The sequence below is a fragment of the Hyaena hyaena genome, unplaced genomic scaffold (assembly GCF_003009895.1).
Source record: "Hyaena hyaena isolate Hyena2069 unplaced genomic scaffold, ASM300989v1 scaffold_18, whole genome shotgun sequence".
Classification (NCBI taxonomy): Eukaryota; Metazoa; Chordata; class Mammalia; order Carnivora; family Hyaenidae; genus Hyaena; species Hyaena hyaena.
In genome coordinates this window covers 6,385,625-6,408,756 of record NW_024080649.1, presented here as the reverse complement: position 1 = coordinate 6,408,756, position 23,132 = coordinate 6,385,625, and the positions used below count along the sequence as shown (strand labels likewise).

Below are 23,132 nucleotides of genomic sequence, written 5' to 3'. Positions count from 1 at the left end.
GAGTGGCTTTTTAATTCTCTTCTAGTAACCAAGTTTCTGTCAGATTTGTATCATTATACAACTAGAACTGTTTCCATAAAGTCACCCACCATTAAGAAATTACAATTCTTTTGGAAATCTCCCTGCAGACCACCATTCCTCCCTGGCAAAAACTCAATCTACCCCCTTCTCCTCCCTCCCTTAAGTATTGAGTTTCTTTCCCGAAGTAGAATTTCCATAAATATTACAATATTAAGGACTAAATTTTAATGAATACATATCAGAGGAAATGAAGGAACATTAACTCCCATTCAAACCTTCCTTAAAAAAAATGTTTCCAAGTTATATTTTTAACTTCCCCCATGATTCTCTTTAAAAAAGACGAACACAAAATCTCTCTGCTAATGACTTTATTCATGAATCTATAATGTAACTCAAAATAGCAAAGAACATTCTAAAAATTCAGATTAATATTTATCAACCAAATACATCACAGAATACGTCTATTTTTTATATAACTAACAAAAATGTCTAAAATGCACATGTGAGAGTATAAACACTCTCCACTTTGTGGAATTTCAAAGTAATGAAGATTTGCTTAATACAGTTTGGTGGAAAGCTCATTTACACAGTTGAATACATATAATTTAAAAGAAGTCAGACATAACTGATAAAATAACCATCTTATGGTTAACTTTTAGTAAAGTGCTACTTTCACACTGAAAAAAGAAAATTAAACATTTTTAAATGCTGAACCACCATTCTGAAGTGTTAAAATTTTTCTTTAGGATTCACTATGTTCATCATATTCAAACGTCTCCAATATGAGACCATACAATTTTGCAATCTAAAAAACTCCTTTAGTTCACAGATTATTTCCTGGAAATTAAAAATTCCTACACGATTGCTTAAATGAAGCTTTTCATGATACAGGTTGTATATTAGCCACAGTGATTTTTCATTGTTTAAAACATAATCTTTGGTTTGAAGTTGTCCTGGATAGACTAGCTGGATGGCTGTGGTTAGTGAAATATTCATAAAACAGCACACTAGCTTCTTTTAAACCACACCAGTAACTGGGTCAGTGGCCTAAAGGCAGGGAATGGCACATTTTGAACATCTGGCAAAATGAGTTCCCCGAATCCATAACTGACGTGGTCAGGAATAAAGAAAACCGGTGCAGCTGAGGTTTTCACCTCCTTTCATCAAAGACGTCTATCAATTTATTAAGAGCATTCTCCATTTCTTTCTGAGGAAATTATTTGGGAAACAAATCTAATTTGAATGAAGGCACATGGGTACAAATCTTAAATAGATAAGGAAGACCAACAAAACTGCTCAAATAGTATGGCTGTGTCCATCCCAACCACCCACGCACATCTCATGTCTGAGGCTGAATATCATCACTGCATAGACAGCACCACATGGAAAACTCTATGCCTGTGAGCATATATATCCGATCAGAAAAAGCTGGTGGTGGTTTTCCAGAAATAATAATGAGACTTTCAATGATGCAAAAATTGTCCTTTTCCCCAAATGAAAGGTTTTAAATTAACAGCAAAGGACTATAATAACAATGGAAACCGTAAGAAGCCATAAAGTTAAATCTCAAAAAGGACAAGTTTCAATTTCATAGCTGAAGGCTGCTGATGATTTCTTCTCTCTCTCCTTGAATAATCACATGCAAATGCCTTTTAGCAATGGCAGCATTCAAATCCCACAAAAAATCAAGCAGTGTCCCCGTAAGGAGCACCTCCATTGGCACAAACTGTAAAACCTGTTGGGGTGCGTCAGAGTTCAGCAAAGACCTCAACAATTCATTCACATTCTGCAGATACTGGAAAACTGGATTCGGAAGTTCCTGGTAACCCACACACAGCAGGACTGCACAGGTCTTCAGGGTCTCAGAGGAAGTGGGACAAGAAAACGTGATGACTCTAAAACAGTTGTGGAGCACAAAGATCAAACCAGCCATAAATCTTGTAAAACAAGAAAGTACAGGCAAAATCATAGCATCTCCTGTCTGAAGCTGCTGCAATGCGTGTATAAGGCAGTCCAAAAACAGCTGCTGGTAAATGGGGTCTCCATCATGAAGCAATGAACAGCTGAAGGCCATGAGTTCAGCTGATTCCAAGCGCTGAACTTCCAATGGTATATGTGCTTTGATATCGCTGAGGGGTGGAAAGCCCACAAGCAGGCACTTTATTTGGTTGTTGGGTTCTACCACCTGCTCATCCTGAAGGCACTTGGTGAGGCTAAACAACTCAGAAAATATCAGTTCTTCAGTAAAAATGTGACAAGAACAGTAATACTGCTGTTTGGGCCAGAATTTGGAATCCAAATTCATGGCTCCTCCTAATGACTTTTCAATTGCTTCATTAAGAGCCTTTAAAATTTCACCATCACAGAAAGGAGAACACTTTACCTTTGGCAGTTTCTTTCCCTCTAAAATATGCCATAAGTGACACTCAAGATTGAAAGCTGTCCCTTCTAAGAGAGAACTTTGCCCAGAATGATACACAGCATGCTCTTCTGCCCAACTATTAAAGTATCCTTTGGCCACCTTATCTTTCCATGAAAGGGTTTCCAGCATTTTCCTTTCATTATAGGTTTTAAAATATCTGTTCCTCTGCCCAAACCGTTTTGTATTTGTACTACAACCGATATTAGATTTTTTCACTAGCCAATTACTTCTGGAGAGAGGCTTTAACTGAAACTTTTCCATAAAATATTGAACAGCATAGTCCCTTAAATTATTCAGTTTTGTTTGTTCCCCTTTTCCCATGCACTGAAACAGCCGAATGTTCTCAGAAATAGTCTCTAGCTGGTATTTATGAAAGAACATACAACATTCTTCGTGCCTTTTAAGAAAAGATTCGGGAATCACGTGATGGGGAAAGAGAGCTTTTTGGGTCATTTCAGTCCCAAAATTCAGCACCATCTTAGATAATAGAGGATGGATCGCCTCTCTTCCCTTATAGTGGAGACATACCACATAGACTTCTGAGTTTCCTGCCTTGCTAGTAGCAGGTTTGAAAACATGGACTTGGTCAAAGGAACAGTTTAGCAGGTACATCAGATTTATGGAACAATGTTCAAACAAAGTAAACATCTTCAGAACAAAAGAGCCACCATTTCCAAGAGTCGTCAGAGCAGTGACAACTTCACAGTAATGCAAAGAAGAGACTAAAGCTTCTTGTTCACCTGGGTTTCCTTGGCAATCAAAACTCCCATCTGCAGTGATCAAGTGAATGGTAGCCATGTTGCTTATGAAATTCTGAAGTCCAGTCAGATATTTCAAGTTCATGATATCACCGGTGTTATCTGGACCAAAGTACCACCAATGCAAGGTATTTGCAATAAGTCGGTCATCCATAATCATCATAAGATTGTCATTTGCTTCATGGTATGGATTCAAAGTATTAGCTACCCAACTCCATTCACAGGGGAACCGATGGGATTTTAAGTAGTGATTGAGACTAGCTATAAAAGCTCCAGGAGCTTCACAAAGGTGTAGAGAATTCAGTTTTCCATTCTGAAAAGCGTCCTGTGGAATAAGTGGAAAGCTGCACAAAATTTCATGAAACTTACACCATGCTTGAGTACAAAGTTCAGCGTTCACAGATTTTTTCACATGAGAAATTATTTTTCCAGCTTTATTAGTAAAAGCAGTGTGTTCATGCCACTCATCCAATTTCTTGTCACTCAGTAGGTTTTTTACTTCATTTAGGGAGTTCTTCAAATCAAGCAATGCATTAAATTCCATGTGGTCACAAGTGAAAATCTCATTGGGATCTGGTAACTGCCACTCATTATGAAGTGGCTTGCCATAAGAAAAGTTCTTGGCAAAGAGTTCAAAAATGTCAGCAACAACATCTGGGCTGAATGTCTCAGGACTTGAACCCAGTGGTGGTTTTCTGCACTTACTCATTTTCAAATTAAATTAAAATCTAGAAAAAGAAAACACATAATTAAATGAATCAAATTTATTAGTGAGTGAAATCTCATCCACAGCAAATCGGAACACACTCATGACAAACTGCATAAAATGGGAAGGCTAATATCAGCACACGCTGTTACATAATGAGACAATTTGGAATAAAGTAAAAGTCAAGGCTTTCATACCCAACAGAACTGAGCTCAATTTCCAGCTCTGCAACTCACAGCTAAAAAGGAGTCTTGGGAAAATTATATTTTTGAGCCTATTTCTTATTTAAAAATTAGGGTATTAATTTTCTAGATGAGGATAAAACATGCTAACATATAAAAGGTATACACCAAAGAATAATCATCAGTGATGGCACCTCATATGACCATATTAATCCATCTAGCTCCTCCCAAAGTTTCCCTCTACCCATAGCTGAGACACCACCCACACGGCCCCCAAACACTGTCAGACTAAGATTCATCCCTGAACATGACCTTTGGTGAAGCTTTAACAAGTGACTTTTAGGGAGTTTCGTTGTTGTTGTTTTACTTTTTTTTTAAGTTTTTATTTATTTATTTTGAGAGAGAGAGAGAGAGAGAGAGAGCAAGCACACGCAAACTGGGGAAGGGCAGAGAGAGGGAGAGGCAGAATTCCAAGCAGGGTCCACGCCATCAAAACAGACCCCAATATAGGTCTCTAACTCACAAACTGTGAAATCATGACTTGAGCCAAGCTGAAGAGTTGAATGGTTAACCAACTGTGCCATCCAGGCACCTCAAGACTTTCAGCTTTTTTTTTAGTTCCCTCCAAATCTCACCTCCTTCCAGGAGAAGTTTCTACACCTAAACCCAGTACTGATATTGCTACCAGACCTCCCTGCCACCACACACTTATTTACCTACAGGGACTGTCAAGTACATCCTTCATCCAGATCTCACACTCTTGCTAAAACATGCACTTTGGTGGTACCAAATCACTTACATAGGCAACTTCCTAACACTCATCACCATACTGCTTGTTGACTGTGGTGTACTTGACTAGTTAGCCTCCATTCAGCTCAATGCTGAAACTGAACTATATAGTTCAACTTGGCATGTCCGTAAACTAGACTCCTGTTTCATCTGTTCAGACAGCTCCATGCTTCTTCCACTATAAAATATTATTTCTTCTTGCCACTAAAACGTAACACACTTTGGGGGTGCCTGGGTGGCTCAGTTGGTTAAGCGTCCAACTTCAGCTCAGGTCACGATCTCATGGTTCATGAGTTGGAGCCCCACATCAGGCCCTGAACTGAGAGTACAGAGCCTGCTTGGGATTCTCTCCCTCTCTTTTTGCCACTCCTCCACTCATGCTTTCTCACTCAAAATAAATACACTTAAAAAAAAAAAAAAAGAAAGAAAGAAAAGTAACATACTTTGACAGAAAACCTTTAAATGGAAGAAATATTCTCACTGAATATACAAATTACAGTCACCCTGACATTCTGTGTTCTAACACTGACTAAGAAATCAAACCTATCTGTCCACTGGAGAGGGATAAGAGAAAGAAGCATGGCCTAATGGCATAGTGTTGGGTAAGTCCCAAATTCCAGCAGACATAGCTGTAAGTATTACCTAGTACTTGTTAGTTCAATGTTAATCAATAGGTGTTTTAGTTCATAACTTCCTAGTTTATGTAGTATATTCGATTCATTCTACACTAGTTTTTTCAAAAAGAATCTAAATTTGTCAAACAAAAAATTGATAAACACTATCCCACAAAAAGCCAACAGATGATGATTAAATTGGAAAATAAAGATGAGCTAGTGCCACAATAAATACAATAATATCCAGAAGACTGTAATCTATTAGCATTTACTTTGTACTGGTCTTTTGGCAGTTCTTTTATATTTTGTTTATATTATTTACAATCCTGTCTATTCTACTAGCTTGCAAGCTTTGTGAAGTAACAAGTATCTTCTTAGTCATTTGTCTGCCACAGTATATTTAGCATATACATAAGTTATAGCTATTAGCCACATTTGCCCATCAATATCTTTTTCTTATTGTTCACTGTTAGAACCTATATCCAGACAAATTCTGAAAGAAAGCAAAAAGGAGGCATTGACACATTCACTAAAATCCTAAATAAAAGCAAATGAAAGTTTATTACAAGTTGTTCTGCCTTAATTCACACTGTGCTTACTGGAAACTAAAACCATGTTTAGGTCACAACTATACTCTACTTTGGAAAAAGTATGATTTTAGTCATTAACTTCACATACTAATTAACAGCTGTAAGGAAGTTCTGAAATCTTACCTACTACATAATACTTTCACATGAGAAAAGTGAGTCAAACATTCCAATGTTCTTCCTGACTACACCTGTTGTACACAAATCAAGATATATATCTTATATCTTGAATATATATATCAATACATATATCTTCACTATATATATCTTAAATATATATCTATCTTCAATATATATAACTTGAACAAATATATACATATATAGAATGTTCAGGTCTATAATCCAACCTTTGTTTCCTTCTATCGAATTCCCAGAGTCCAACCACTTCTCACCTCCACCTCCAGCTACCAGCCTCCTGATTGCGGACGCTGCCAACTCTCCGCTGTATTACTGCCATAGCCTTCTAACTGGTTTCTTCTCTTTGCCTCCTTTGGTTTCCCATTTCACTCAAAATAAATGCCACAGTCCTTAGAGTAGCCTACAAGGCTCTTGAAGATTTCTGTCCTCCAGCCCCAACCTATCTCTAATCTGTCTTTTATCCCTCTTATTTATTCTGCTCCAGCCACATAAACTTTCTTGCTGTTAACTGAAACACCAGGCCGACTGCAACCTGAACTCCTTTGCACCGGCCAATCCCTCTGCCTGGAATACCTTCAGATTACCTGCACAGCTAACTTCCTCACCTCCTTCAAGTTATTTACTCAAGTGTAATTTCTCTCTGAGACCTACCCTGACATCCTAATAGCATCTTGCACTACCAACGGTAAAGAAAAGGATCTTGCTGTACTTTTTTTCCCATGACACTCTTTTCCTTCTAACATATAATTTGCTTGTTATGTTTATTATTGTCTTCCCCAAACTAGAATCTTAGCTCCACAGGGCAAGGATCTTTGTTGACTCGTGTATCACCCCGAGGTTAGAACAGTGCTTAAGGTACACAGTAAAAACCATTCTGTGATTATCTAATAAACAGACGTGTATTATACTTAGCACAAACAGCCCTCCTCTAATTAGGTTCTTAATATGAGTCAGAACTTCACTCCAGCACTTCAATGCTTAACCAAAAATTTTTAAAAACAGCAAAGCACGTGGTTTACAAACCTTAAGAAAAAAGTTTCCAGCATGTGTTCCTCTGTCCTTTACATTAAGCATTTCTTAGAGCTTTGTGGCATCATGATTCTGCTAAGAGGGTCAGTATTTCCATTCTTATTTTGCAGATTCGATTAGAAAGTCATGTTCTCCCTGCCCAGGTCCACAAACGAAAATACCCGCAAAATTCGTGGGCCTGACACAAACCCCACCAGATCTTATCAACAGTGCTCTCTCCAATTAACGCTTACAAAGGAGCTTTAGAAACGTTTCTGGTGAAACTCCTCCCAGCAACGGTGAAAATAACAGCTAAAGAGTATCCAGCGCTTTACTCTGGGCCAGGGAAACCCAAGACCTCGTTTCACCTGATGGGACTGAGCCTCAGGCTCCATTCGAGCGGCCCGAGCCCTCCTGACGTGGTGGAAGCTCAGTTCCAGCCCTTGCCTCACCCTCTGGAAAAGTCGAAGGACGACCAGGGCTCGGAAGCCGGGTCTGATTACCTTCGCTCACGCCCACTTCGGCTCCTAGAGTCTAGAGAGGCAGAGCGCTTCACTCACTCTCCCCACTCGAGGAAACCATCCTCCACTTCCGCTCCCGGGGCTGCTTCCCGGAACGGTCGCTCCTAGGGATTTACGGCGCCGCCCACCGCAGTGAAGAGAGGTGGCGCAAGAAAGGCGAGGAAGGAGGCCCGGACCCTCCCTAGCGACACCAGGAGCGGTACCCCACCTTCAGGTCGCGCCGCCGCGCAACGCCGGCCGTCCGCGGCCGGAGGGCCCTGAGAGACACACTGCGCACGCGCCTCACAGCCGAGACGGGCTGGCGTCACGCGCCAACGTTACGTGAGCCGGGGACTCTGGCAGCGCAGAGGCCCTCGTTCTCTATAGGTATTTTTTCTTTCCGGGTACTGGTGAGAAGGCTTCTATGGCAACGGAAACCGCTCGCGGAGGCGGGGCATCCTATGGCCCCGCCCCCTCAGGGAGGTGGGCGGGACAAACCTGTCCGGGACACTCCGGCTCCGCCTACCCAGAAGCTGAGCCGGGAAGGTTTTGTAAAGTTGTTAGGCAGAAGATGGTTCATAGTACAGGTTGAGTTAAAACTGAGGCTCAAAAGACAATAGGAAATTAAAAGCCAAACTAGGCAAACTGCGAGATAACATATATATGTTAGTATATATAGTAATATATATGTTATATATATGTGTATATATAGTAATATGTTATATGTGTGTATATATATAGTAATATATGTTATATATGTGTATATATAGTAATATATGTTATATGTATGTATATATATAGTAATATATGTATGTTTTGTATATATGTGTACCTATATAGTAATATATATATATATTTATAAACCAGAAAGGAAAAGACAATCTCAAAGGAAAATTGGGCAAAAATTTGGACAGGCCATCCAAAACTAGTAAAACAGCCAGGAAGGATGTACAAAAACTTTTAACCTATTATAAAAGAAACACTTGGAAATGAAAATAAGTTTCATTTTTACTTGATTTAGCAAAGAATGATAATGTCCACTGTTGGTGAGATTATGGAGAAACCAGTTGATATACTGTGCACGGGGCTAAAAACTGGTATAAACCTCACAGAAGGCAAACTTTAAAATGGCCTTGCACCTCAGCTGGGCAAGTCCCACTCCTAGCAATTTATCCTTAGGAAACGCAACATAACAGGCACTCACTTTGGACAAAATATTCATTTCATCTCCTTAATATCAACAATAACAAAAACTAGAAACTCTAAATGTCAACTTTAAGGGGATTAATAAAATTCTTTGTGATACAGGGGCGCCTAGATGGATCAGTTGGTTATCAGGTCATGATGTCACAGTTTGTGAATTCCAGCAGGCTCCCTCTCCCCAGAGGGCTCTGTGCTGACAGCGCTAAGCCTGGAGCCTGCTTCTGATTCTGTGTCTTCTTCCCTCTCTGACCCTCTCCTGCTTGCATTCTGTCTTTGACTCTCTCTAAAAAAAATAAATGAAAGATTTAAAAAAGTTATTTGTGATACATCCACATAACAGGATACCATTCAGGCAATAATAATGTGTGTCAACAGTATTGCATAAAAATGGAATATAGAACTGTGTGCAGAGTTTGTTCAAAAAAAAATTCTTTGTTCTAAGTCCTCCAGGATGTTCACCAATGAAGAAAAAAAAGTCTTTTCAAAAAATAGGGCTAGGATATTTGGATATTCATATGGAAAAAATTTTTATTTGGATCCTTACATCATAAAAATACATTTTATTTGGGCTACCAAACTATATTTTATAAGTCAAATAACTCTCGGGGCACCTGGGTGGCTCAGTCAGATGTGTCCCACTCTTGATTTTAGCTCAGGTCATGATCTCACACTTCATGAAATCAAGCTCCACATTAGCCTCTGCACTGACAGCACAGAACCAGCTTGAGATCTTCTCTCTCCCATTCAAGTGGCCTGAGCCACTACCCCATGCTCTCTCCCTCTCAAAACAACCAAAAATTAAACTTTAAAAAAAGTAAAAGTAAAACAACTATTTTAGCAGAAAACAGCTTGGTGACCTTGAAGTAGGCAAATGTATACAACAAGGCAGAAAAAGTACTAATCATAAAGGAAAATATATAAATTGAACCATATTAAAATTAAGATACCATTGAGAGTTTAAAGACAACCTACAGAGTGGGAGAAGATATTTACAATATATACGTATGACAAAGGACTTGTACCCAAAATATATAACTATTACAAATTAATAAGAAAAGATGCCCTAATGGAAAAATGGACAGTAAAAATACTTCTAAAAGATGATATGATATCCAAAAGTCTAATAAACATGAAAAGATGCTCAACTTCATTAGTTTTTGGAGAAATGCAAACTAACCCCATAATGAGATATAATTATACCTTACACTGGCTAAGATGAAAAAGATGAAATATTAGTGTTAGAAAATATGAGGGACAACTAATGGAAAGCTGTCTGGAAGGAAAAGATCTTCCAAGATATTCCAAATTCACAGGTTGGTTACCCTTTAGAAAAAAAAAAAAGCTATTTATATATAGTCAACTGCTGAGATCCTATGGGTACTATTCAACCACTTTTGCCAAATGTCTATGAAACATTCCATAAAGCTCTGTTAAGCCCCTTCTCAATCAATCTCCCACTCCCAAGAAGCAACCACTAATCTCTATTATATCATAGTTTAGTTTTGCCTATTTTAGAATTTTATATAAATTCAGTCACCATAGTTGTTTGTTTGCATCCCATTTCTGACTGGAAATCCTGAGGATGGATGGATGGATAGATGGATGGATGGATGGATGGATGGATGGATGGATGGATGGATGGATGGATACATAGATAGATATCAATTGATCAATAGATATAGTAGGGGAGAAAAAATATCTTTTCCTTCTACCCTCCTAGGTTCTTTGCTGGGGCTCTGTAATAAAAGATAGACAAGAGAAAAGCACGTTAAGTTTACTAATATTTTATGTGAGCCGGGAGCCTCCACAAGGAAATGAAGATCTAAAGAAACCATTAAATCTGAGTGTTTTCATACTAAGTTTGATGAGAAGTGGAAAGTTGTGGGGAAATGTGACAAAGGAGCATAAGCTAATGGTAGCACACTGGGGGAAATTTAGGCAAGGCATGTTCATCTAGATTCCTCTTGGAGTCCTTCCATCTTCAGAAATAAGGATATTCCTTTCCTACAAGTATAGGGAGGGCATATCTCACATGAGGATCTTGTGAGCTGCTTCAGGGCAAGGTCAGAGAGTCCTTCCTACACCTGCCATTTCTCAAATTCCTTTAGCTTAAAATATTTAATATGCCAATCACCATATTTTGGGGTAGTATGTTCTGAACCCTGTCAATATTCACCCATGCTGTTTTATGTATCTGTGGTTCATTCCTTTTTATTGCTAAGTAGTATGCCATTGTATGGATGAACCACAATTTAGTTATCTATCCTCTTATTGATGGACATTTGAGTTCTATTTCCAGATTGAGGCTATTGTGAATAAACTTGCTATGAATATTCTAGTACAAGACATTTTTGTAAGTGTATGTTTTCTTTACCCTTAGGTAAATACCTGGGCATGGAATCAATGGCTGGGTCATAGGGTGGATCAGGGTTTCTTAGCTCAGCATTAATGTCATTTTGAGAATCACAGAGGCAGATCTATGTGTAACTTTAAAGTAATCTCCCAACAATTTTCCCAGAGTGCTTGAACAATTTTACATCCCTACCTACAATACCTAAGAATTCTGGGCCTTGCAAACATGGCCCAGCCACGGTCTGAGCTGTTGGCAGACAAAGCTCCATAGACAGCAGAATATTTTCATGCTCTGAGCACTGGGGAGAAAGGATTTGGTTATAAAGTTTCCTGCCTGGACAGTATTATTCTGGGATTTATGTGCCATGGTAGTGCCTTAACACCATAATGGCACTGGCAACAAGTTCATCTATGGGGAGAAATTTGATGAGAATTTCATCCTGGAGCATATCGATCCTGGCATCTTGTCCTTGGCAAATGCTGGACCCAACACAAATGGTTCCCAGTGTTTCATCTATGCTGCCAAAACTGAGTGAGTGGATACCAAGCATGGGGTCTTTGGCAAGGAGAAAGACGGCATGACTATTGTGGAAAACATGTGGAACACCCTGGATCCAAGAATGGCAAGACCAGCAAGAAGACCAACATTGTTGATGAGGACAAATCTAATAAATGTGACTTGTGTCATATCTTAACCACCCTTATTCCTTCTGTAGCTTAGGAGAGTACCCCTTCACCCCTATCTCCTCAAAATATCCCATAATCTTTGTGTTCCTTGGGGCAGTTCAATGGGTCCCATATTTCCCTTATCACCCTCCATATCAAGTTATATTGCAGAGTTAAATCTATGATTATGAAATAAAAACTAAACAACAACAAATTCTTGTTACTTCACATCCTCACCAATTTTTGGTGTTGTGAGTCTTTGTCATTTTAGCTATTGGTGGGAGTTGGTTGCTTTTTACATCTGATTCTTAACAAATATTAATTAAAAATGAAAAGCTGTGGATATTGTTCTTTTATGGGACTAGATACTAGAAGAAGGATATATGATTTCTTAAATACAATTACTATGTTCCCTGAGCTTTATAAATATTATCAGGAATATTCCAAACAACAAAACATACTGAACCAGTCTTTACTAAAGTAATCAGAACATTAACCAACATTTGTTGAGTACATAATATGTGCTAAGCACTGAAAACTTCACCTTTTTTATTCCTTTAATCTTCTCAACAATTCCATGAAGTAGATACATGTATTGTACCTTTTAAACAGAAAAATCAATGACCAAAGTGATTAAGCAATTTGCTAAAGGTCATGGAGTCACAAAGTAGCAGAGTCAGGGTTTGGACCTAGGCCTGCCTAACTCCAAGGCCAATCTGTTCTGCAAAGAATTCCTAGAAATTACCTCCAGTAATTTAAAAACAACTTTATAGCCCACCTTCATGGCCAGAAATGTTTATATGAGGCCAGTGATTTTACTAAAAATGATGAGTTTTAGGGCACCTGGATTGCTCAGTCGATTGAGCGTCTGACTCTTGATTTTGACTCAGGTCATGATCTCACAGTTCATGGGATCAAGCCCCATGTCCCTGCATGGGGTTCTGCACTGACAGTGTGAAGCCTGCTTGGGATATATATATGTATACGTATATATATATATATGTATGTGTGTGTGTGTATATATATATATGCATGAATCTGAGCTACAATTATTCTTTCTAATTTCTGAGCATTCTTTATACTCAACTGGCATGGCAATGAGAATAGAAGTATCATGTAAGAATTAAAACAACCAGCTCTCCATCCTCTGCTCTGATTATGTTTCTCTGCAAAGCAAACAGAAACTAAACTACTTCTGTGGTCATTTATCACCAATCAACTTGCTGAGTCTCTAATTACATCTTTAGACAGATTCTGTGAGGTGACAGTGTATAAATCAATTTTCCAAAATCCCAGAGGGAGTTGTCTGGGATGATGGAAATGTTCTATAGCTTGATAAGGAGGTTTAGGTTAAGAGGTATATGTATCTGTCAAAATTTATCAAGTGGTATAATTAAGATTTGAGCATTTCACAAAACACAAATGTTACCTTTAAAAAAGCCATAAACAAATATTGAATTCTAGTTACCCACTTGGATGCTGAAGTCAAGTCTTTAGAAAGAAGCATACTGACATCTTACTTTGAAGTGCACCACTCATAAGATGGATTGATAAACAGATAGAGGGATGGATCGATGGTGAGGTAAATGTAGTATGATGTTCACAATTGTAGAATCTAGACAGTGGACACATGGATGTGCACTAATTCCTTCAGCTTTTTTCTGTTGAAATTTTTTTCATAATAAAATAGTGGGAGAAATAAACAGATTCACATCATAAAAGGCAAGAATGGCATCTCTTTCTATTAAAAAATACATATATTCATGCATACAGAAGTACCTAGTACTTCCCATTAATACAGGAAACAGAAGTTCTGAATGAACTTTACGTGAACAGCAGTGGATTTGGCCCCAACCAGGCCAGTGTTCTTATGGCTCAGTCATTCAGTCCATTAATCTGATTTGGAGAACACCATTTAGGCTTGGTTTTTGACCAATTTTATGATCTTAAATTGTTCCTATACTTTGTCACATACTGTTCCATTTTAATCTCTTCTTGCCACCTGGAACAGACCATTGTTTAGAGTCAGCACACCAGGGCACCTGGGTGGCTAAGTTGGTTAAGCATTCGACTTTTGATTTCTGCTCAGGTCACAGTTTGTGGGTTGGAGCCCTGCATCTGGCTCCATACTGACAGCATGGAGGCTGCTTGGGATTCTCTGTCTCCCTCTCTCTCTGCCTCTCCCCTGCTCATGCCCTCTTTATCTTTCTCAAAATAAATAAACAAACATTTAAAAAAGTAAAATAAATAAAGGCAGCAAACCAAGGAAGGGAACCCTTGACACTGAAATTCCAGAAGTCAGCAAAGGTTGTAAACCTGATAATTGTCCCAATTTCTCTCATGATGATCTTCACTAAATCTTTAAATTGTAGGGGCGCCTGGGTGGCTTAGTCGGTTAAGCGCCCGACTTTCGCTTAGGTCATGATCTCGCGGTTCGCGGGTTCGCGCCCCACGTCAGGCTCTGTGCTGACTGCCAGCTCGGAGCCCATCCAAATTCTCACACAGCATCTTAAGCTCTGGAAATTCAATGTTAAAAAGAGAAAATATAGTAAAAGTTAAAACCAATTTGTCTATTCAACTATTAAGTAGAGCACCTACATTGTAGTATTTGGGGGAAAGTGCTTGAAAAGAGCCTGAAATCTCTTCTTGCTTACTGTTTCGGAACTAGACAAAAATTATTAAAACAAATCAATTAATTTTTTGGCATAAATGAAAAAACTGTAAACATCAGTTTATGAAAGCAGTTTTTGTCTATTTTTGGTGCTGTAACATGTAGTTAAACCTCATTCTGCATTTTAATAAACATTCAGGACTACAATGCAGTATGAAACACCTTTCTCAAAACTTATTTTTTAGCAATTCATTTATTTCCTTACATAGTTAAAATTAACATACTGAGTCACTTACTAAAATGGGGAAAAGTAAAAATGTGTTTTTACATTATGAAATCATTAAAGATTATATTTTAGATGAACTTTACTATTCATAATACAATCTTTAATAATATGCTGACCTAAAATACTTATTTACTTAAAATCACTTGTTTATTTTCTTCATGAAAAAATGACCAAAATGACTTTTTAAAAAATTCTCAAGGGTTTAAGAAATAACATATATTACTGTGAGATGGGCACAGTTTTAAAGAAAAGTAAACACTAGTATATGGAATAGAACACGAGATGTGGCCCACCCTTGAAGCCTTAATCATTTCACTGCAGATACAACATGTTTAAAAATAAACAACATTATACAACTAAGTGCTCCATTGTATGGTACAGATTAAGTGTTGTGGGAGTCTAAAGCAGGGAGACTTGGCAGGGAAAAGATGGAGAAAAGAGACTCTAATTTTTGTCTTAAAAGATTGCTGTTATTTGGGGACAGGGAATACCAGCCAATCTTAGGAAAATAATGTGGGTTAAAAAAAAACAGACAAGAAGAAGGGTAATTAGAGAAAAGGAATGGTAGGTTAAGATTGAAATGCTGTATAGGTAGTGTCTCAGTCAGTTTAGGCTGCTACAAGAAAGCACTGTAGATGGGGTGACTTAAAGAACAGAAACTTGTTTCTCACAGCTCTAGATGCTGGGAAGTCCAAGATTAAAGTGCTGGAAGATTTGGTTCCAGTGAGGACTCTTAATGGGTTGCAGATCCACTTTCTCACTGTGTTCCCACATGACAGAAAGAGAGCAAGTGCTCTGGTCTCTTCTTACAAGGACACTAACCCTATCATGAGGACCCCACCCTTGTGAGCTCATCTAAACCTAATTACCTCCCAAAGGCAAAGTCTGCATCTCCAAATACCATCACACTGGGGGCTAGAGTTTCAATATATGAATTCTGTGGGGTCACTACTCAGTCCATAGCAAGTAGTGAAGAGCCAGAATATAGAGGACCACGGAAGCCAGACTAAGGTGCCAGAATCTGCTGCAACAGGAAATGGTTAAGAGGGAAAGAAATGACTAAGTTTGGTTCATACAGAGATAAGGATGATAGTGGAACAGTCAAGCAGAAATATCCAGGAGGGAGTTAGAAATCAATGGGTAGCTGAAGTTCAGGTAAGAAAACTAAAGTAACAATCAAGGGTGCCTGGGTGGCTCAGTCCATTAAGCGTCCAACTTCAGCTCAGGTCATGATATTGTACTTCATGAGTTTGAGCCCCATGTTGGGCTCTGTGCTGACAGCTCAGAGCCTAGAGCCTGCTTAGATTCTGTGTCTCCCTCTTTTTCTGTCCTTCCCCAACTTGTGCTCTGTCTTCCTCTCTCTCTCAAAAATAAACACTTACGGGGCCCCTGGGTGGCTTAGTCGGTTAAGCGTCCGACTTTCACTTAGGTCATGATCTCGCAGTTCGTGGGTTCAAGCCCCGCATCGGGCTCTGTGCCGACTGCCAGCTCAGAACCTGGAGCCTGATTCCCAGTCTGTGTCTCCCTCTCTCTCTGACCCTCCCCTGCTCACACTGTCTCTCTCTCTCCTAGAAATAAATTTAAAAATATTAAAAATAAAAAAATTAAAAAAAACACTTGAAGAAATCTAAAGTAACATTCAACTCTGTGAGTTTTTTAAGTACCTGCTTTATTATTATTTATTACTAACAATGATTATACTTAATTTGGAAATGGAATCAATACCAAAAATTGTTAAAGCACTAGCCCTGGGGGACTCTCTACTGTTAATAGCTCACCTAGCATTGTCCCTCCTGGGGATCAATATGGCTTCTCATTTTGAATAGTTAAGCACAACAGTGCTAACTACTGAGTACCTGGGTTAGAACATCCACCTACCAGCTACATGGCCTTGGGCAAGGAACACCTCCAAGGGTCACACTGAGGATTACCAAACGAATGTAAAATGCTTAGCACTGGCTCTTGCACTTAGCCAGCATCTGATAGAGGTTAGTTGTTCCTGAACAATGTCTGTTCTTTCCTGGAAGATGGGGTGCTAAATTCAGACTCTCCTTGCAAGGTTCTCCTTTGGCTGTTTCTTCTTATATTCCAAACCCTTAATTGAGTAGGAGGAAAAAAAAGGGGGTGAGGGGGAAGACTAAGGAGAAGAAAGGGAAAAAAGAGAAGACAATTGAGACCAAATTATTTCATAGCTGTCATTGAGAAGCTGTCAGCTTCTGTTTTCAACAATTTGGGCAGGTTTCAAAGAGCAGAAAGAAGACTGGCTGTAAAATGAATGAACACATGACTCAACACGGATGCATTTCCAAAACATAATGTGGAAAGATAAAGGCACGCCGCAGAACAGTTTTTACATTGCCTACCATTTATGTAATGTTTGAAAACAAATAAAACAATTCTGTTTCATGTTTATTGATACAAACATAGTCAAAATAGAAAAACACAGATGATAAAAACACACTGACTTCCAGAGAATGGTAACCTCTGGGAAGTAAGAGGGGATGGGAAAGAAGCACAAAATGGGCATCAAAGATACCTCTAACATTAATTCTCTTTGCTAATGTCTGAAGCTATGGCAAGATCTTGGCACCTTCAAAATCTAGGTAGTGGCTACATGGGTGTTATGTTATTCTCTTCACTTTTCTGAATGTTTGAAATATTTCCTAAAAATTTTAAACACGGAAAAGAAAACTATTGGCCTCATTTCTAAATCCACTCAAACTCCCATGCACTTTAGAAATCCATCTGTTCAGCTAAATCACACGTATGCATGATTTTCAGGAATGAGTATGCTTCTCAGATTCAATTAGAGAAGAGTATAATGAATCTATTAAAAATGGGTCATGTTTTGTGTTAGGTTCACGTTAGCAAAATATATTCCAAATTCTGATATCTGGGTTGAAATACACATATTATCCTATTATTAGATTTTAATGTCATTAACACCACATTACATCTTGGGGGTGTTTTGTGGTTAACAAATCGCTTATGTATACCTTAAGATACCCTGTGGGTTTCATTGCAGGGACAAACCCCAACTGAGTGATGGTGACTGGCCACAGTGCTCTGATGAGACAGGTAAGAAATTGTATCTGGGCTCCACAGGAAGAGTGACAGTCAGTTAGGGAGCTGTCTCAAGAGTAGGTGTCCCAATAATATTCCTGACACTTTCTTGACTCTCCTTCCACCTCTCACTGCTCTGTCCCCATCTCCCATCACTTACCCATTCTAACTTGGGGCTCCTAGAATTCCCCTCCTTGACTCTCAATGATGTTTACTCATACTGCAATAATCCCTACTGGTTTCATTTCACAGCAATCCTACACACTGATGAGCCCCCCCTCTTCTGTTTTTCTGTGAAGCCTTCCCAGCCCCATCCTGGCCAGGTGAGAAACTTCCCCTTCATCTCCATGGCACACACGCAGTGCAGCGTTTATCTCTAGGTATTCCAGCTATTTGATTACCCATCTATCTCTGTTCTGGGCTTTGAAAGGACAAGACTGGATCTTATTGATCTGCACTCCCAGCTTCTGGCACATAGTAAGCAATCAATAAATGTTTGTTAAATGAAAGAATGATTTAATGAATGGTGTCCTTATTCTGCAGAAAAGGAAAACAGACTCAGAGTTGGGATTTTTCTCAAGGTTATACTTCCTTGGGAACCTTTCCACCTTTCCTTCAGGACAGAGATTGACAAATATTTTCTGTAAAAGGACCAGATAGTATATTTTCAGTTTGTTGTCCAGAAGGTCTCTGTCACAGCCACTCCACTCTGACGCTAGCTAAAAAGCAAATGGAGACATAGCCATGTTGCAATAAAACTTTATTACAGAAAAAGGCAGTGAGCTGGATGTAGTCCATGGGTCAAAGCTTGTGACTTTGCTGTAAAAGATGAAAAGAGACCCTCCTACATATCTAGTTCCACCTTCTTTGACTCAACCCAAATTCCAAGGTCCTGATCCCAATGTTTCCACAGTGTTTGTTGGAGGTAGATCAATATCCCCTCATATCTCCGAGTTAAAGATTTTAGCTAGATTCATGAAAGAACTGGCTACAAAGCTGAGACCAGACAGGACAAGAGGAGTTTGTTGACAATGACCTTTAAGAGACCCAGAGGAATTCAAGCCCAACTTACTCACATCCTCCTTGAGCACCCATTTTGAACACTCAACATTTTAAAAAGAAAAGAGGTCCATTTCTTAGGTTTGCTGGACAAAGGAAAAAGGGGAATAAATAACTCTTTTCCATTCTTCACACTCCCTTTTCTGTGTTTCCAAATAGCAAGTCTCTTTTTCTTTCCCAGAGACTATTTTAAACTTCTTCCACTCTCATGTTTCCTATGCTATTGTCCTCTCATTCATTGTCAGAGATGACCTAACCTCGTCCTTCAGAAAGAAATAGAAGTCATCAAAGGAGAACTCCTTCAGAATTCTGCCACTCACCACTAATTTATCTGCACCTATCCCACTATCTTATCCTAGGTGTCTAAGATCACTCTGTTCTCTGTGTCCCAGGTCTTTCTACTTTCTCAGGGAAACTGATTCCATCAATTCTCTCTCCCTCTCTCTCTCCCCTTCTCTTTCCTCTTCCTTCCCTCTCTCCCTATATCCTGTATTTATCACTCTCTCTTCTGTGTCTTCCCTCCTCAACTTCATCTCAAAGACACAGAGGAGCTTCTCCTCCCACAACCACCCCCCATTGAGAAACTCTCCATCAACATTTAGACATGCATGTCCCCACCATCTTGAAATTAAGTTTCTGAAACGTGTATCTCCCTCCAATCATTACCCTATCTCTCCTACCTCCTTTCTTAAAAGAGTTGTTTGAGATTTCTTAAAAGAGTTGTTTCCACTTCACCATCTCCCAGTAAGTTTTCAACTCATGAAAAATTTGTTTCTCCTTCATTACACTTCTGAAAGTCTTTCATTGAAAGACCCCAAATAACCTCCTTTGGTTGCTACATCCAACCTAGAATTTTTTGCCCTCTCTTTACTGAATCTCTGGCACTATTTAACCTGGTGATTTTCCTTCTTTAAACTTTCTCTTCTCATGACTTTGGTGCCAACACAATCACCTGGTCTTGCTGCTATGGTCATTCTTCCTTAGGCTTCTTTGTAGGATCCAATAACTCTGCCTGATTATTACATAATTTCCAGCCAATCTTAAATATGTTTATGATTCTCAAAGTTACTTCTCCACCCCAGAGCTCACTACTGAGGCTAGAACCAGCCAGTCCACTGCTCTAATAGAATTAGAATAGAATAGAATTGCCCCTCTTCCCATTTATTCACTATATCCAGTCTCTTGTGTTTAGAAAACATTATCTTGACCTATCATCCTAGCCAACTACCACCCCTTTTGTCTCATTCACAGCAAAAGTTCTTTAAAATTGTCATTAAAACCCCCCTCCAATCATGCTCTCAACTATACAACTTCACTGAAACAGCTCTTGTCAAGTAACCCATGATAAAGGCAAATAATAATTCTCAAGTCCCATTTTACTTTGATCTTTCAACAAGCAGCATTTGACACAACTGGTCTCCTACTTCTCATGGATACCCATCCTTCCCTTGGCTTTCCAGATCCCACCCTCTTCTGGTTTACCTCCTATATCACTGAGCTATCTTCTCCATATTTGTTTGTTTCTCCTTTCTTCATGATTCTTAATATTGGGGTAAGCCAAGGCTCACTCCTTGACCTCCCTCCTCTACTTTCATCCTTAAATGATCTCACCAATCTCAAGCCTTAAGTGTCATCTCTACATCTGTGATTCCCAAATGTATATCTTTACCTCAGACCTCTCTTTCAACCTCTAGTCTCTTATATAATACTGCCTACTCAACGTCTCCATTGGGATGCCTCACAGTATCTCAGATTGAACTAACATTGAGTTTCAGTCCCAAAGACTTCTTTTACATAAAGATGTCAATAGATGTCATATCAATAGATGGCAACTTATTCCTTGGTGTCATCATATATAAGTTGATTCATCTGGAATCTTTTTACCACTGTTTCTCCACTTAAATCATTTTTTACCATGGTTTTAAGAATTTATTTTCAAGAGGGCTTATAAGTGTCAAGTTTGAGCAAGTTTTAAATTGTCTCGCACAGCCTTTATCCTCAAAGGACATACTTTCTTTTCCTAATAAGCTGGTAGAATTTATTCCATGATCAACTGGAAATGAGTTTTGCACTAATCTTTCTTTTCTTGACCTCTCCATTCATTTTTTAGTTTATTAAATTTCATCACTATAATGAGGTTTTTGTTTTGTTTTGTCTTTTTGGTCTTGTCTTATCGAATCCATGTTCTTATTAATTTCCTCTGTAGCTCAAAGCAATTGCAGGGAACCTTTCCTACATTCCTTGGTGGTTTTTGTTTTTTTTTTTATTTGGATATTTTTTCTTGCAGTCTCTCATCTGTTTTATGCCTGCTATACTCATTTAAATCTTCTCGTCACTTTACTCACCTGCAGAATGCTTACTTAGTTACCATGTTGCTTCTCTGTATCTTGCTTAGGCTCTAGGGACTGCCCTCCCCAGTTCTTCCTTTTGCTTTGAGAGATGAATTTCGAGGCCACCTGGGTGGCCCAATTGGCTAAGCTTCTTTCTGACTCTTTATTTCCGCTCAGGTCATGATCTCACAGTTAGAGAGACTGAGCCCTGTGTTGAGATCCAGCCCCACATCAGGCTCTGTACTGACAGCGTGGAGCCTGCTTGGGATTCTCTCTTACCCTCCCTCTCTCTGCCCTTCTCCTGCTTGTGCTTGCTCGCTCGCTCTCTCTCTCTCAAAATAAATAAAGATTTTAAAGAAGAAGAAGGTGGATGGATTCTCATTGACAACTTCTGAACCTTATCTGGGACCTTTTTCCCTTCCAGCAACATTTTCAGGCCAGGGGATTGCAATCCATCCATTTTAATATAGTCTGAGGGCAGGAACTTGAAAAGAACTTGGGAAATTTCCTGCAGTCTTTGGTATAGACCTAGACCTACCTTCTCTTCTAAGGTTGTTAATATCCAGATTGAGGTACCCCTTCTTCTCACAGGGTTAGTATCCTTAAGCTTCAACTCAATCCCCTGATTTAGCATGGAATCCTGGAAGATAATGACACCTGGAGGCTTTTCCTGGCTCCACTGTGACACTGAGATCATAGGTGGGAATCTCTACTCATGGAAGAGATTTCCTTGACTTGTCTCTACTCCAACTCTATCAGCTTCTGTCCAAATCAGGGGCTACTGGGGAGAATTCTCATCGTTTTACCAGTCCCTTGTATCACTTCTTCCTCCCTTTGTTTCACTTCTCAGAGACAGAGGGATTTAGGAACTTCATGAAGTCACACCAAAATCTTCTTTTTCATCTTGTCATTTTTCAGTTTATAGGAGAATAACCTCTTTCATTGTTTATTGTTGGTAGTAATTATTTTTAACCAGTTTATTTCATTGAGTGACAGGGGATGGTGATTCTGGAAGCCAAAAGGTGTTGTTGTTTTATAATTGTGAGGAGATTGGCCATTTCACCCTACCATCCTCAAGGACAGGATAGGAATGGGAACAAGACCCAACGGGATGATCCCAGCAGACCCCAGGCTCATGGTGGCGGCAGGCTCCACCCAGGGAGCCCGGTATTTTTTTGTGAAGTCTGTCTGGCTATCACACTTCCCATCTACTCTTTCTGCTACCCTTTGTTTTCTTAGGAAGGAGTGGTGTCACCCTTGACACAAAGGGCTTTTTGTTCTGCTTAACTTTAGTGTATTTTTTTTAACATTTATTTTTATTTTTGAGAGAGAGAGACAGAGTATGAGCTGGGGAAGGACAGATAGAGAGGATGACAGAATGCAAAGCAGGCTCCAGGCTCTGATGTTAGCACAGAGCCCAACGCAGGGCTTGGACCCAGGAACCATGAGATCGTGACCTGAACCGAAGTCCGACTCTTAACTGACTGAGCCACCCAGGTGCCCCAAGGTTTTCAAGGAAAGCAAGAAAAGCTCAGGAAGCTACCCCAACTCCACAGCAAGGCTCAGGAAGGAAGCAGCTCAGCCAAGTGAATGAGTGAAGTGGGGCAGGCAGCCTGAGTGCCTGGTGCTGCAAGAAAGTCACACTCTGGCGGGAGACAAGTAGAAAATCCAGGGCTGGCCAGTGGCCTTGGGATGTAGTGGTGTGAAGGGTGAGGTGAGGGAAGCCTGTGTGACTTAGTCGGTTAAGCACTCGACTCTTGGCTTTGGCTCAGGTCATGGTCTCACTGTTTGTGAGCTGACAATGCAGAGTCTGCTAGGGATTCTCTCTCTCCCATTC

General features: G+C 39.4%; 1 protein-coding gene across 2 annotated transcripts; it reads right to left on the bottom strand.

Moving 5' to 3' along the window:
* Positions 1 to 387: 387 nt before the first annotated feature.
* CMTR2 (cap methyltransferase 2) lies at positions 388 to 7,993 on the bottom strand. 2 transcript variants are annotated; one of them, XM_039223627.1, is made up of 2 exons: positions 7,729 to 7,993; positions 388 to 3,929 (listed from the first exon to the last, which is right to left on the bottom strand). In XM_039223627.1, exon 2 carries the CDS (start codon positions 3,908 to 3,910, stop codon positions 1,610 to 1,612), a length of 2,301 nt encoding a protein of 766 aa, XP_039079558.1. In that variant the 5' UTR covers positions 3,911 to 3,929; positions 7,729 to 7,993; the 3' UTR covers positions 388 to 1,609. The 2 variants fall into 2 exon arrangements, with proteins under 2 accessions (XP_039079558.1, XP_039079563.1); XM_039223632.1 differs by having other exon boundaries at positions 7,955 to 7,986.
* Between the last annotated feature and the right edge of the window lie 15,139 nt (positions 7,994 to 23,132).